At 37.7% G+C, this 13,060-nt stretch overlaps 1 protein-coding gene across 1 annotated transcript; it reads left to right on the top strand.

Moving 5' to 3' along the window:
* Window positions 1–11,750: 11,750 nt before the first annotated feature.
* On the top strand, window positions 11,751–12,674 carry LOC143410783 (olfactory receptor 7E24-like). Its single transcript, XM_076871507.2, has one exon. The coding sequence runs from the start codon at window positions 11,772–11,774 to the stop codon at window positions 12,672–12,674; it is 903 nt and encodes a 300-aa protein (XP_076727622.2). The 5' UTR covers window positions 11,751–11,771.
* Window positions 12,675–13,060: the final 386 nt, after the last annotated feature.

Here is a 13,060-nt window from a genome sequence, read left to right as displayed (position 1 = left end):
TATATATTAATGGGATTTGGTATGCTGTTTACAAACATTCAATCAGTGTGCAATGTTCCTTACATAACCATGCTTCTCCTAGTTTCCCCTGCCCAAGCATGATCATGCTCCCCAATCCCTAGTATCACCACACACACACACACACACACACACACACACACACAAGAAATCAGCATTCTCCATAATCCCATCTTTACACACCATCTCCCCCAGTGTGTTTGTATGGGGTGTATGTATGTGATATATATATATATATATATATATATATATATATATATATATATATATATATCTCCCCCACTCACAGATGTACACTGCTACAGCAAAAGCAGGGAGAATTAACACTGTGGTTACCACACCTACAAAGGTGTCTCAATTGTGATCATTCTAGGACATTTTGACAAGCAAGGGTTGTTCATGATAAAGGACCACTCTAAAGAATGAGAGAGAAATATATTCTAACGTGCATAAAACCCAACACAGAAATATAAGAAATATTAAAAAACAAGATGACACTTCTTAAAATTCATGATACACCAGAAACGGATCCCAAAACATTGAAGTGGGTGGAATTCCAGGTAAATAATTCAAAAGAATGATTATAAAATGATCAATGAATTCCAAGAGAACACAGAAAAAACAATTGAATGAATTAAGGATGTCAGTACAGAATGTGAATGAGAAGAACCAGTAAGGAGATAGAGATATTGAAAACAAACAAACAAACAAACAAACAAATCCTGGAAAAGAAAGACACAATGAATCAAATAAAATTGTTCTTTTAGAAATCTCTCTAAAAGAGTAGATCATGCTGAAGGCAGAATCTCAGCGCTAGAGATCAAAGTGGCCAGCCTTGAGCATTCAGACAGTATCAAAGAAAAGAAAATAAGTAACCAGGATCAGAATATATAAGAAATCTGGTTCAGCATTAGGAGACCAAATTTTAGAATCAGTGGAATTGAGGACGATTGTGAGATGCAGGGTAATTAAACGGATAACCTCTGCAAGGAAATAACAGAAAAATGTTCACACCTTTTGAATGAGAAGAACATCAAGATGTAAAAGGCATTCAGAACCCCAAATAGATAAGATCAAAAAGAACTGCTCCATGACACATGGCTACCTCCATTCTATGATGAAATGTGATAGGAATGACATGTCTCAAAATACAAAAATATTCTCATCAAGGAGGCAGGATGGATAACTATAGATATTTAGGTTTGTTTCCTTTCTCCAACCTACATTTCAAATAGATTCCACAGGTCCTGAGAGTAGATTGTCATGCTGTGACCTCTTCAGGGTTCTTTTAATGTGCTGGTTCCTCAGACTTTAGAAAAAGGGATTCAGTATAGGGATGACAATGGTTGACATCACTGAAGCCACTGCATTACTTCTGGGAGAACGTGAGACAGCTGAACCAAGGTACACTTGAAAGCCTCTTCCATACAAATAGTAAGTGGCCCATGAGACCCACAGGCGGGGAGGGTTTTATACTCTTCACCTGATGATGGTATTCTCAGAATGGAGAAGACTATTTTATATCAAGAAAAAAAGGATCCCTAAGAGAGGAAGCAATCCAGAGATGGCAGCAACATAATAAATCATGGTATTATTGACTAATTTATCAGTATAGGTTAGAGTAAGAAATTGAGAACAGTCAAAGCAGAAACTATCAAGTTCCACAGTCTTAGGTGGGGATATTGAAAAGAAATTAAACTGTGTACCAGTGAGTCCAAAAGGTTTTCTAACAACAACATCAACACTAAGAAGTCACAGAGGTGATTGTTCATAATGGCAGTGTAATTCATAGAATGACAGATGGCCATAAGCTTGTCTTGGGCCATCACACTGAGAAGCAGCTTACATACATTCAAAAAAGATAAAGAGAGACACCTGTGTCAGGCAGCTCCTATAGAAAATTATTCTGATGCTCTGTCCTAATACGAGGTGTGCACATAAACTTTGGATCAACCATGGTGGAGATGAAATAGATGTCAGCCAAGGACAGATTATGTAGAAAGAAGTTCGTAGATGTGTGAAGGTGGTACTCTAACATGATAGACAGGGTGATAAAAATAGTTTCCAACCACTGTGAGCAGGTACATAGTTAGGAGTAATCTGAAAAGGATAGGTGAAGTTCAAGATCTACTAAGAGACTATGGAGTGGAATTCTGAAACACCATTAATTTTAATAAAGAAATAGGGATAGAGAAAAGAAGCCACAAGGTACCCAGCAGTCTCTGTGGGCGTTTATGGGTGTATACATGTGTGTGTTGGTCAGATTTCTGTTGTTGGGATTAAATACTGAGAAAACAATTCAAAGGAGGAGTCATTTATATTGGTTGTTCTAGTCAGCTTTGCATCACTGTTACAAGAACAGTGCAGAGTAGGAAATGGTTGTTTTGACTTATGGGTTCATAGGTTCAGCCACGGTTAGGCTACTCCATAGCTGTGGCCAGGTGAGGCAGAGCATCATGGTGGAAGAGCATGCAGAAGAAAACAGCTCAGAATATGGCCACCAGGGAGTAGACAAAGAGCTCTGCTCTCCAGGGAGAAAATATAAACCCCAAAGGCACACCCCCAGTGATCTACCTCCCCCAGCCACATCCTAGTTGCCTACAGTTACCATATACAGATTGATATATTAATCAATGGATTAATCCACCAATTAGGTTACAGTTTTCATAACCTATTCATTTCACCTCCTAAAATTCTCACGCATCAACTTTTGAGGGACATCTCATACCTAAACCATATCCATGATCACTGGGACCTGTTGTCTCTGGTTCAGTGATGAGGCAGAACATCATGACAGAGAGAGGGTGGAGAGGAAATTGGCTCAAGTCAAGGATATCAGTAGCAGGCAAAGACAGGAGGAGGCCAGGGTCAAGATACACACTATAGGCTCATGCTGCAGGCTGTGACTTACTTCCTCCAATAGGCCCCACGTCTTAAAGTTTTAACCCCCTCCCACCTCCCAATAGTGACACCATTGAGCATGGAGGACGAAGCCTTCAACACAGGAGTCTTTGGTGAACATTCCAGATCCAAACCATCTATCATTCTTATCTATTATCTATCTATCTATTATTTATCTATCTATCTATTATCTATTATCTATCTATTTATCTATCTATCATCTATCATCTTTCTATCATGTCTATTAATCATCTATATATCTGGTTGGTTTCACTGTGACTTTTTTCTTTTTTTTAATTAATTTTTATTGTAGGTTGTTCAAAACATTACATAGATCTTGATATATTATATTTCACACTTTGATTCAAGTGGGATATGAACTCCCATTTTTACCCCATATACAGATTGCAGAATCACATCAGTTGCACAACCATTGATTTACATATTTGCCATTCTGGTGTCTGTTGTATTCTGCTGCCTTTCCTATCCTCTACTATCCCCCCTGCCCCATCCCCTCCCCTCTTCTCTCTCTACCCCCTCTACTGTAATTCATTTCTCCCCCCTTATATTTTTCCTCCTTTCCCCTCACTTCCTCTTGTATGTAATTTTGTATACCCCTGAGGGTCTCCTTCCATTTACATGCAATTTCCCTTCTCTCTCTCTTTCCCTCCCACCTCTCATCCCTGTTTAATGTTAATCTTCTTCTCATGCTCTTCGTCCCTACTCTGTTCTTAGTTACTCTCCTTATATCAAAGAAGACATTTGGCATTTGTTTTTGAGGGATTGGCTAGCTTCACTTAGCATAATCTGCTCTAATGCCATCCATTTCCTTCCAAATTCTATGATTTTGTCATTTCTTAATGCAGAGTAATACTCCATTGTGTATAAATGCCACATTTTTTTTATCCATTCGTCTATTGAAGGGCATCTAGGTTGGTTCCACAGTCTTGCTATTGTGAATTGTGCTGCTATGAACATGGATGTAGCAGTGTCCCTATCGTGTGCTCTTTTTAGGTCTTTAGGGAATAGACCGAGTAGGGGAATAGCTGGATCAAATGGTGGTTCCATTCCCAGCTTTCTAAGAAATCTCCATACTGCTTTCCAAATTGGCTGCACCAATTTGCAGTCCCACCAGCAATGTACAAGAGTTCCCTTTTCCCCACATCCTCGCCAGCACTTGTTGTTGTTTGACTTCCTAATGGCTGCCAATCTTACTGGAGTGAGATGGTATCTTAGGGTGGTTTTGATTTGCATTTCTCTGACTGCTAGAGATGGTGAGCATTTTTTCATATACTTGTTGATTGATTGTATGTCCTCCTCTGAGAAATTTCTGTTCAGGTCCTTGGCCCATTTGTTGATTGGGTTATTTGTTATCTTATTGTCTAATTTTTTTGAGTTCTTTGTATATTCTGGATATTAGGGCTCTGTCTGAAATGTGAGGAGTAAAGACTTGTTCCCAGGAAGTAGGCTCCCTATTTACCTCTCTTATTGTTTCTTTTTTTTTTTTTTTCAGTTTTTTTTTTATTGGTTGTTCAAAACCCTACAAAGCTCTTGACATATCATATTTCATACATTAGCATACATTATTTGTTATTAGACTTATTGTCTAATTTTTTTGAGTTCTTTGTATATTCTGGATATTAGGGCTCTGTCTGAAGTGTGAGGAGTAAAGATTTGTTCCCAGGACGTAGGCTCCCTATTTACCTCTCTTATTGTTTCTTTTGCTGAGAAAAAACTTTTTAGTTTGAGTAAGTCCCATTTGTTGATTCTAGTTATTAACACTTGTGCTATGGGTGTCCTATTGAGGAATTTGGAGCCCGACCCCACAGTATGTAGATCATAGCCAACTTTTTCTTCTATCAGACGCCATGTCTCTGATTTGATATCAAGTTCCTTGATCCACTTTGAGTTAACTTTTGTGCATGGCGAGAGAAAGGGATTCAGTTTCATTTTGTTGCATATGGATTTCCAGTTTTCCCAACACCATTTGTTGAAGATGCTATCCTTCTTCCATTGCATGCTTTTAGCCCCTTTATCAAATATAAGATAGTTGTAGTTTTGTGGATTGGTTTCTGTGTCCTCTATTGACCCTGTCCACACTCCCTTCTGCTCTCACTCCTCCTCCTCTCTCTCTGCCTTCCCCTGACCTGATTCTTAGTCCCTCTTTTACCTTTGGGTCATCTTTTTTTAATTGTTTTGTCATATAAGGGAAAACATGCAATCCTTGTCTTTCCATGTATGATGACCAGCATGATGACCTCTAATTGCACACAGTTTTTTTTTTCTGTAAATGGCAGGATTTCATTCCTCTTTATGGCTAAACAGTGCTCCATTACATATATATATATATATAAATTTATTTTGAGAAATATTTGTTCAGGTAATTTGTCCATTTTTTTAATGGATTTCTTATTTTGTTGTTGTTGTTAAGATTTTGAGTCTTTTATAGGCTCTGTATATGAATCCTCTCTTATATACATAGTTGTCAAAAAATTTCTACCATTCTAAATGTTGTTTCTTCACTTTGTTGATTGATTCATTAATTGTGAAAAGCTCTCCAATTTCATGTAATCTCATTGGTTAATACTAGCTTTTGTTTCCTGAGCTAGTAGATGTCTTCCCAGGAAATCATTACCTGTTCCAATAGTTTGTAGTGCCACCTCTTTGTTTTCCTCAAATAGTTTCAACATTTCCAAAATAGGAATCTAGTTTTGGGGCAATCCAGTTTTCCCAGAACCACTTGTTGAAGAGGCTGCTCTTTTTCCATTGTATGCTTTTAGCACATTTGCTGTTCTTGAATTTCTTTCTCCAGTGCTTTGTAATTTTCACTGTAAATTCTTTTTCATCTGTAATAAGGCTTATTCACAGATAGCCTAAGTTCTTTGGGCTGTTGTGAACAGAATTGCTTTTTATTCTCAGTGATTTTATTATTGGTATAGAGAAAAGCTACTGATTTTTGTGAGGAGATATTGTATGCTGGAACTTTACTGAATTTTTCAGTACAGAATGTCTTCTGGTAGAGACTTAAGTATTTTCTACATATTGGACAATATTAAACACATGAATTTTACTCCCCCTTTCTTATTTGCCTTTTATTTATGTCTTTTGTCAAATTGATTTTACTGAAATTTGTTTGACTGTATTAAGTAGGAGCAGTGACAGTGACCACCCATGTCTTATTCTTGATCTTAGAAAAGATGTTTTCACTTTTTCCCATTTATTCTGGCTATGGATTTATCATGCACAGCCTTTATTATGTCCAGGTATGAAATTTTATTACAAAGGGAGGTTGAATTCTATGAAAGGTTTTCCTGCATCTGTTGAGATGACCATGTAATGTTTATCCTTGATTTTATTTATGTGCTGTATTATAATTTTTTATTTGTGTTTGTTGAAATATACACAATGAAGCCAACTTGATTTTGGTGTATGATGAATGAAACAAATATGATAATGGTGCAATACAGAACCACAAAACCTAATTCCTGTCTCAGAATTCCTTCTCAGATGATCCATAACCGCAGCCTGTGCCCTTTGAACAGTTCCTGTCCGTGTACCTGGTCACAGTGATTGGGAACCTGCTCCTTGCTCTGGCCGACACCTTAGAATCTGACCTAAAGAGCCCCATGTGTATCTTTCTCTCCAAACTGTCCCTGCCTAACATTTGATTCATCTCCACTGTGGTCCTAATGATGATTGTGGTCATCCAAACTCAAAGGAGAGTCATCACCTACGTGGGCTTCCTGACAAGGTGTTTCTTTTTTCTCAGTTTTGTATGCATGCATCTGATGGTGATGACCTAAACCAGTCTGTGGCCATCCAGCACCCTCTTCATTACCCAATCATCATGAACCCTCCCGTCACCGACTTCTTAATTTTTGTCTTTTTGGGGTTAATATTTTGTAATTCTTGCTGCACAGTTTGACTGCTTTGAAATTTAACTACATCAAGGATGTGCATATTTCTATATTTTATATCAGTCTTTAGAAGTTCTTAAACTCTCCTGGCCTGATATCTTCAATAATTACATTGTTATCTACTTCACTGTTGCCATATTTATTTATTTTTATTTCCCATTATGGAGACTCATTTATCTTAGAAAAAAATTACTTCCTCCATTATGAAAATCATGTGTGCCTGGTTGAAAATTATAAAGCTTTGTCCACCTGTGTATTTTACCTGTCAGCTTTTTGCTAACTTTATAGAACAAAACTTGGCATGTACCTTAGTTCAGCAAAGTATTGTATTTTCCCAGAAATAGTGCTATGACATCAGTGATGTACACTGTGGTCATCTCTATGCTTGCATCCTTTCATCTACAACTTGTGAAACAAGAACATTAAAAGTACCCTCAGTTGGGTCCACAGTAGCTTAATCTAATGTCATTACCTATAGACCATTTCAAATATAGGTCTATAAATAATGTCTCTTTAATCACACTTGTTGGTAATTCAAGGGCTTGTATTCATTGTTGTGTTTCATAGGGAAACAGGGGTTGGAAGGGTTGCAAGTGGAGTGAATTGGGAATTTATTAAATGAGTATGAATTATTAGTTTGGGAAGATAAAAACGTTCTGGAGCTGCATGATGGTGACAGTTTCACCACAATGTGAAGGTAATTCATTTCACTGAAGTTTGTAATTAGTGTGGTTTAAATGTTCATTTCTTGTTATACACTATAATAAAATATTTTGTTATATATGCTAATAAAAATGGAAATAATTGGTAGATTGATCTTTTTTATAAAAGAAAGAAATGAAATAAGTGAATAGTATGCACAGGCTTCATAGTGAGGAGGGGAGCATCAAAAAATGTGGACATTAATTTTTTTTCTTTGTCTTTTTCCTCCGTTAGAATTAGGAAGTCCCTAGAGATTTGGGTAACATGGACAAATATGGATAATTATGAACTCTGTGCATTGTGCCTTCAAGATTGAATAAAAGTCATAATTTAGCCTGTCCCTACAGTCCTTCAGTCTGATAGCTCTAGCATAGTGTACTCCACACCTGTTCATGCATCTAGAAGCTGCATCAGGAAGCTCCTATCTGACACTGTCTTCATATCAGTTCTGAAGATGGACTCGCGTATACACTGGTCACCAGACACATGAGGGCCTTTGGATTTACACTCCGCGGTTATGACCCAGCAGAGAAGCAGCACAACCCAGTAAGTAGAGAGGGAACCTGTGCAGTGGGAAGGACACTTGGAAATAATTTTTAGTTATCATGAGCACACACATGAAGTTTGGGCGGCCAGATTAGAGGGTACCAATGTGCAAGGCTTCAGCTACGAGAACAGTGAAGTTTCTGTTCCTGGTTGTGTTAGGAATATCAGGAATCTTATTCAGAATTTGCTTTCCACCCAATCTAGTTCTACTTCCCATTGGTATCTTGCATAGTACAGCAGAAAATGAGTCCCCCTAAACTATTTCTCAAGAACATTAAAGGCTTATTAAGGCAATGAAAAGTATGAAGAAGATGATGCCCACCCCCCCCCCTTACTGTGGGGCCTCCTAAGTACTCAGTGCAGTTGCTGTCTCTTCCAGTAGCTTATTTCATGTGTTTTATCATGCTGCAGTTATTTAAGGCCTAAATTATTATTATTTTAGAGAAATGAAAGAGCGCCTTTTTTGTGACTCATACTAGGCTTTTGGGTAGAAGAGTGAATCTATGTTTGAACTGGGCTCTTCAATTGTAGACAAAGGGCTACAGACCAGGAGAATTCTGGAAGTTGTTCCCTTCCCAGCCCAACCATCTACTTCTCTTCCTTGTCACTCCAGGTGAAGACCCCTGGCTCCCTGTTCTCTTCTCTTCTCTGGTAGATGACATGGGACAGCAGTGGTTGGCACCTGAAAATTCAAGGGCAGTTCAAGGTCCTCAGTCAAGATTACAGAAATGGTAGGCTCATAATAATTCAACACATAATTACAGCAATGATTCCTTTCTCTCCCTGTCTATTCTAGGACAGCCTTGCAGGTGGCCACGTCCTCATCTGTACGTATAATCCATCCACTGAACCTGAAAAGGAGACATGATGTCAGGTCTTAATTTCATTTCTAACCATAAAACCATAATAGACTTAAAAGTATTCCTCCTGTGTACCAGTGGTTAAGAGTTCTGATCCTCTGCTTTAAACATTTTATTTGGCTTAGACCTCATAAAAAGTTTTCAGGGATTGGATCCAGAGGCTAACAATCTAATTTAGGATCTTATCAGGTCCACCTATTTTTTTCTGGGACAGAAAGCAGGTTTTTTAGTATCTGTGAGAATCACCATTACTCTAGATAATTTACCTGCAGTGAATAGGACTAAACGTTAAAGGGATGTCCTATGTGATGCATGTATAATGAATTTGTTTAAAAGGACAATATAAAATATAGCCACACTTTTTATTGTTGTTATTATTGTTGAGATTCATCTTCTTACCATTCAAAAAAAATATCTTTTAGCCTGAAGTGACCATTTTCCTATTTATAGATGGGACAGTTCCTTTTGGTCCCTATAGATACTTATGCTGTGTATTTGGAGTAGAATTTCTCACTCTCTTTCATTTCTGTTTATCTAGAGCTGGGCTTTTTGTTGTGGTTTGTTTGTTTGTCTTGGCACAAAAGAGGCTTCATAAATTCTGTTTATGAATCGACCCTTCCTGTGTTCCCAAAATTGGCCACTTTGTTCCAACACATCTGGTGCAATCCTGTCTTTATGTTCAGACCTTTCAGAAATGTCTCAGAAAGAGAAAAGTTCAAACCATGACTTGTTTGTGTCCATGGTATGGATGCATGGCCCTTTTTTCTTTCAATATCATTTATAGCATTAATCTTAAAAGATCATGGCACAGATTTTTATGGGTATAAAGAAAGGAAAAGAGGCAGAAATAGGAAGGACAAGTTCACTTATTGTTCAGGCTAAAAAAAATATTTGTTTTTTCATCATTCTAAGCTCTGATGCCCTTTGACAATTGTATTTTTCAAAAAAGTCAGTAATGCCTTAATGATGGAATACATTATTGTATTAAAAAAACACACACAAAGACCAAATATGTTGGAAGTTCCAAGTCCTCTTGTGTTAAGGTCTGTAAACAAGTCAGATTGGCACCTGTTATTTTGCCAGAGAAATGTTAAAGTCTGTAAACAATTCTGGATGGCGCCTGGCCAAATGCCAGAGGGAGTGGTTTGTGAAGTAACAAAAGGGAGCCATTAAGTGTGGAGATTTCTTATTGGTTGACTGCTGTATCTATTTTATGCTAATTAGATAAGCTGTGTAAAATGTATAAATATCACTCAGATCCTACAATAAACGTCTCCTATTCCTGCTGCATCAACGTACACAAGTTATTCGTCACCCCCCGGTTATTTTGCCCAGCCAGCCGGGCAGCGGCACTCTTGGTTTTCACACATGAAGTGAGATGGGTGTCATTCTATTTCCATTAAACTCTGTGGGCACAGAGAGGTGGAGACATCTTCGTATATTCTGCATAGTGAAGTAGGAAAATGACACCTAACTAAAACAATGATTTTTCGAGTTTCATCTCAGGGGAACTTCTCCTTTTCTGGAGTGAAATGGAAAATATCATTGGCCATACAAAATGAAATTCTTTGATGAGTTTTATTGGAAGGATTATTCTTGAACAGAATTCAGTGATATTTTAATGCTATATCTTTAAATATGAGGATTATTGACAAGGACTTATTTTATTGGTAAAATAAATTTAGATGATAAATATTAAAAATGAAATGCATCAATTATTGGAAACCAAGCAACAATCCTCCACACACATATCTGGAATTAATCACTGTGTGATATGGAGGAGGCACACGTATTTTTGAAGGATTGACACAATAATAAAATGACAACTTCAATATGTCCCTGCCCCCCAGTTATGCTATGCATCAGGTAAAGCATTTGAAGTCAACTTATGTTCTTTGTAGCTTTTATAAGCTTTGCAGTTTTCCCCAGCCATCTCCTTCTACCATGACGTTATGTCTCATCTCAGGCCCAAAGCAATGGAGCCATCCAACCATGAACAGGAACCTCTGAAACTCTGAACCAAAATTAAACTTCTCCTCCTTTAAGTTGCTTATGTCACATATTTTCTTAACAAAAAAAACCTGACTGGGCTGGGGATGTGGCTCAAGCGGTAGCACGCTCGCCTGGAATGCATGTGGCCCGGGTTCGATCCTCAGCACTACATACAAACAAAGATGTTGTCCCCGCTGATAACTAAAAAATAAATATTAAAAAAAAAATTTCTCTTTCTCTCTACCTCTCTCTCTCTTTAAAAAAAAAAAAACCTGACTAACATAGCCTAGAAGATAACTGACATATAATGTTATTTTCTGATTATGAGCCATTGGCTTGCCTTTAGTATCCAGATAATGCATTTGTAGCTGTAAGTATTTATATATAAATCTTAACTCAAATTTATACCTTTGTGATAGAACAACATAAGGCATATTTCTTAATTTTCTTTATTGAGAAAGACTTTTTCTTAGAGAATATTTATTTTTCTTAAATGAGTATGATTTATTTTACTAAGATAATGGACCTGTTATGTATAATATTCTTAGTGTTTTAAACTTGTGCAGTTGATTTTCTCTAAAATAGGTGTGTATAGAAAAAAAATGGATAATATAGAAACCAATAATGAAAGAGTCCTAAGAAGGTTGGGTTTGTTATATTGAGAAATACTGGTAAAGGAGTATAGAGCTCAATTGTGCATATTGTAATTGTGAGTGCACAAATTAAAAATACCCACAGAGTGCTGAATACTTATTTATTTGTTTCCTTCCTCTATTGCTTTTTCTTTTTCAAAAGGTTTCCAATGAATATAGTGGAACAAAATCTAACAAATGCCATGGAGTTCCATCTCATGGGCCTCTCAGAGGACCCAGACCTGCAGCCCATCCTCTTTTGCCTGTTCCTGTCCATGTACCTGGTCACAGTGCTTGGGAACCTGCTCATCATCCTGGCCGTCAGCTCTGACCCCCACCTCCACACCCCCATGTACTTCTTCCTCTCCAACCTGTCCTTGGCTGACATTGGTTTCATCTCCACCACGGTCCCAAAGATGCTGGTGAACATCCAGACTCACAGCAGGATTATTTCCTATGTCAGCTGCCTGACACAGATGTCCCTTTTTAGTGTTTTTGTATGTATGGATAGTCTGCTTCTTAGTGTGATGGCCTATGACCGGTTTGTAGCCATCTGTCACCCCCTGCATTACCCAGTTATGATGAATTCTCACCTCTGTGGAGTCTTAGTGTTTGTGTCCTTTTTGTTTAGCATTTTAGACTCCCAGCTTCACAATTTGATTGCTTTACAATGTACCTACCATCAGCATGTGGAAATTTCAAATTTCTTCTGTGACCCATCTCAACTTCTTAATCTTATCTGTTCTGACACCTTCACCAATAATGTGGTCATGTATTTTACTGGCGCCATGTTTGGATTTTTCCCCATCTTGGGCATTCTTTTCTCTTACTATAAAATTGTTTTCTCTGTTCTAAGAATCCCATCCTTGGGTGGGAAGTACAAAGCCTTCTCCACCTGTGGGTCTCACCTGGCAGTTGTTTGCTTATTTTATGCAACAGGCCTGGCTGTGTACCTTGGTACAGCTGTGTCATCTTCCTTCAAGAAGGATGTGGTGTCCTCTGTGATGTACACTGTGGTCACCCCCATGCTGAATCCCTTCATCTACAGCCTGAGGAACAGGAACATTAAAAATGCCCTGAAAAGACTCCACAGCACAGCATTTTAATTTCATTTTGTCATACATCCTTTTTCTAATGTGGTTTAGAACAATCAGTCATTGAGACCTTCAAATCCTGTTTCCTTAAATCATTATTTTTGATAATGGCTTCTTGGCTTTCCTTCCACTCTCTGGTTCCTATCTGATTACTATTTCCTTTGGTTTGTGTTTAATTCAATTGCTAAGTATTCTGAAATCCTTTTTCATTGTAAACATCATGATAAAATCAACATACCCAGGTGTCTTCTATCATTTCTGAGCAAGGACCCTGGCCTCCAGGTGAAATACTAAACTAGTTTTTCAACATAGGTAAAAGTGACATCATTTTGAAGATCATGTGCATTTTCTTTTAAAAGTGAATATGTCCATTTAGGCATATTATATCTAGGGGCCAT

The sequence above is a fragment of the Callospermophilus lateralis genome, chromosome 1 (genome assembly GCF_048772815.1).
Source record: "Callospermophilus lateralis isolate mCalLat2 chromosome 1, mCalLat2.hap1, whole genome shotgun sequence".
Taxonomy (NCBI): Eukaryota; Metazoa; Chordata; class Mammalia; order Rodentia; family Sciuridae; genus Callospermophilus; species Callospermophilus lateralis.
Note: the sequence above shows the minus strand (reverse complement) of the source record. Positions and strands in the feature narration are given on the sequence as shown.

Excerpts from the sequence above, each read along its gene's own strand:
- LOC143410783 (XM_076871507.2), top strand. The coding sequence starts at position 11,772 with ATGGAGTTCCATCTCATGGGCCTCTCAGAGGACCCAGACCTGCAGCCC.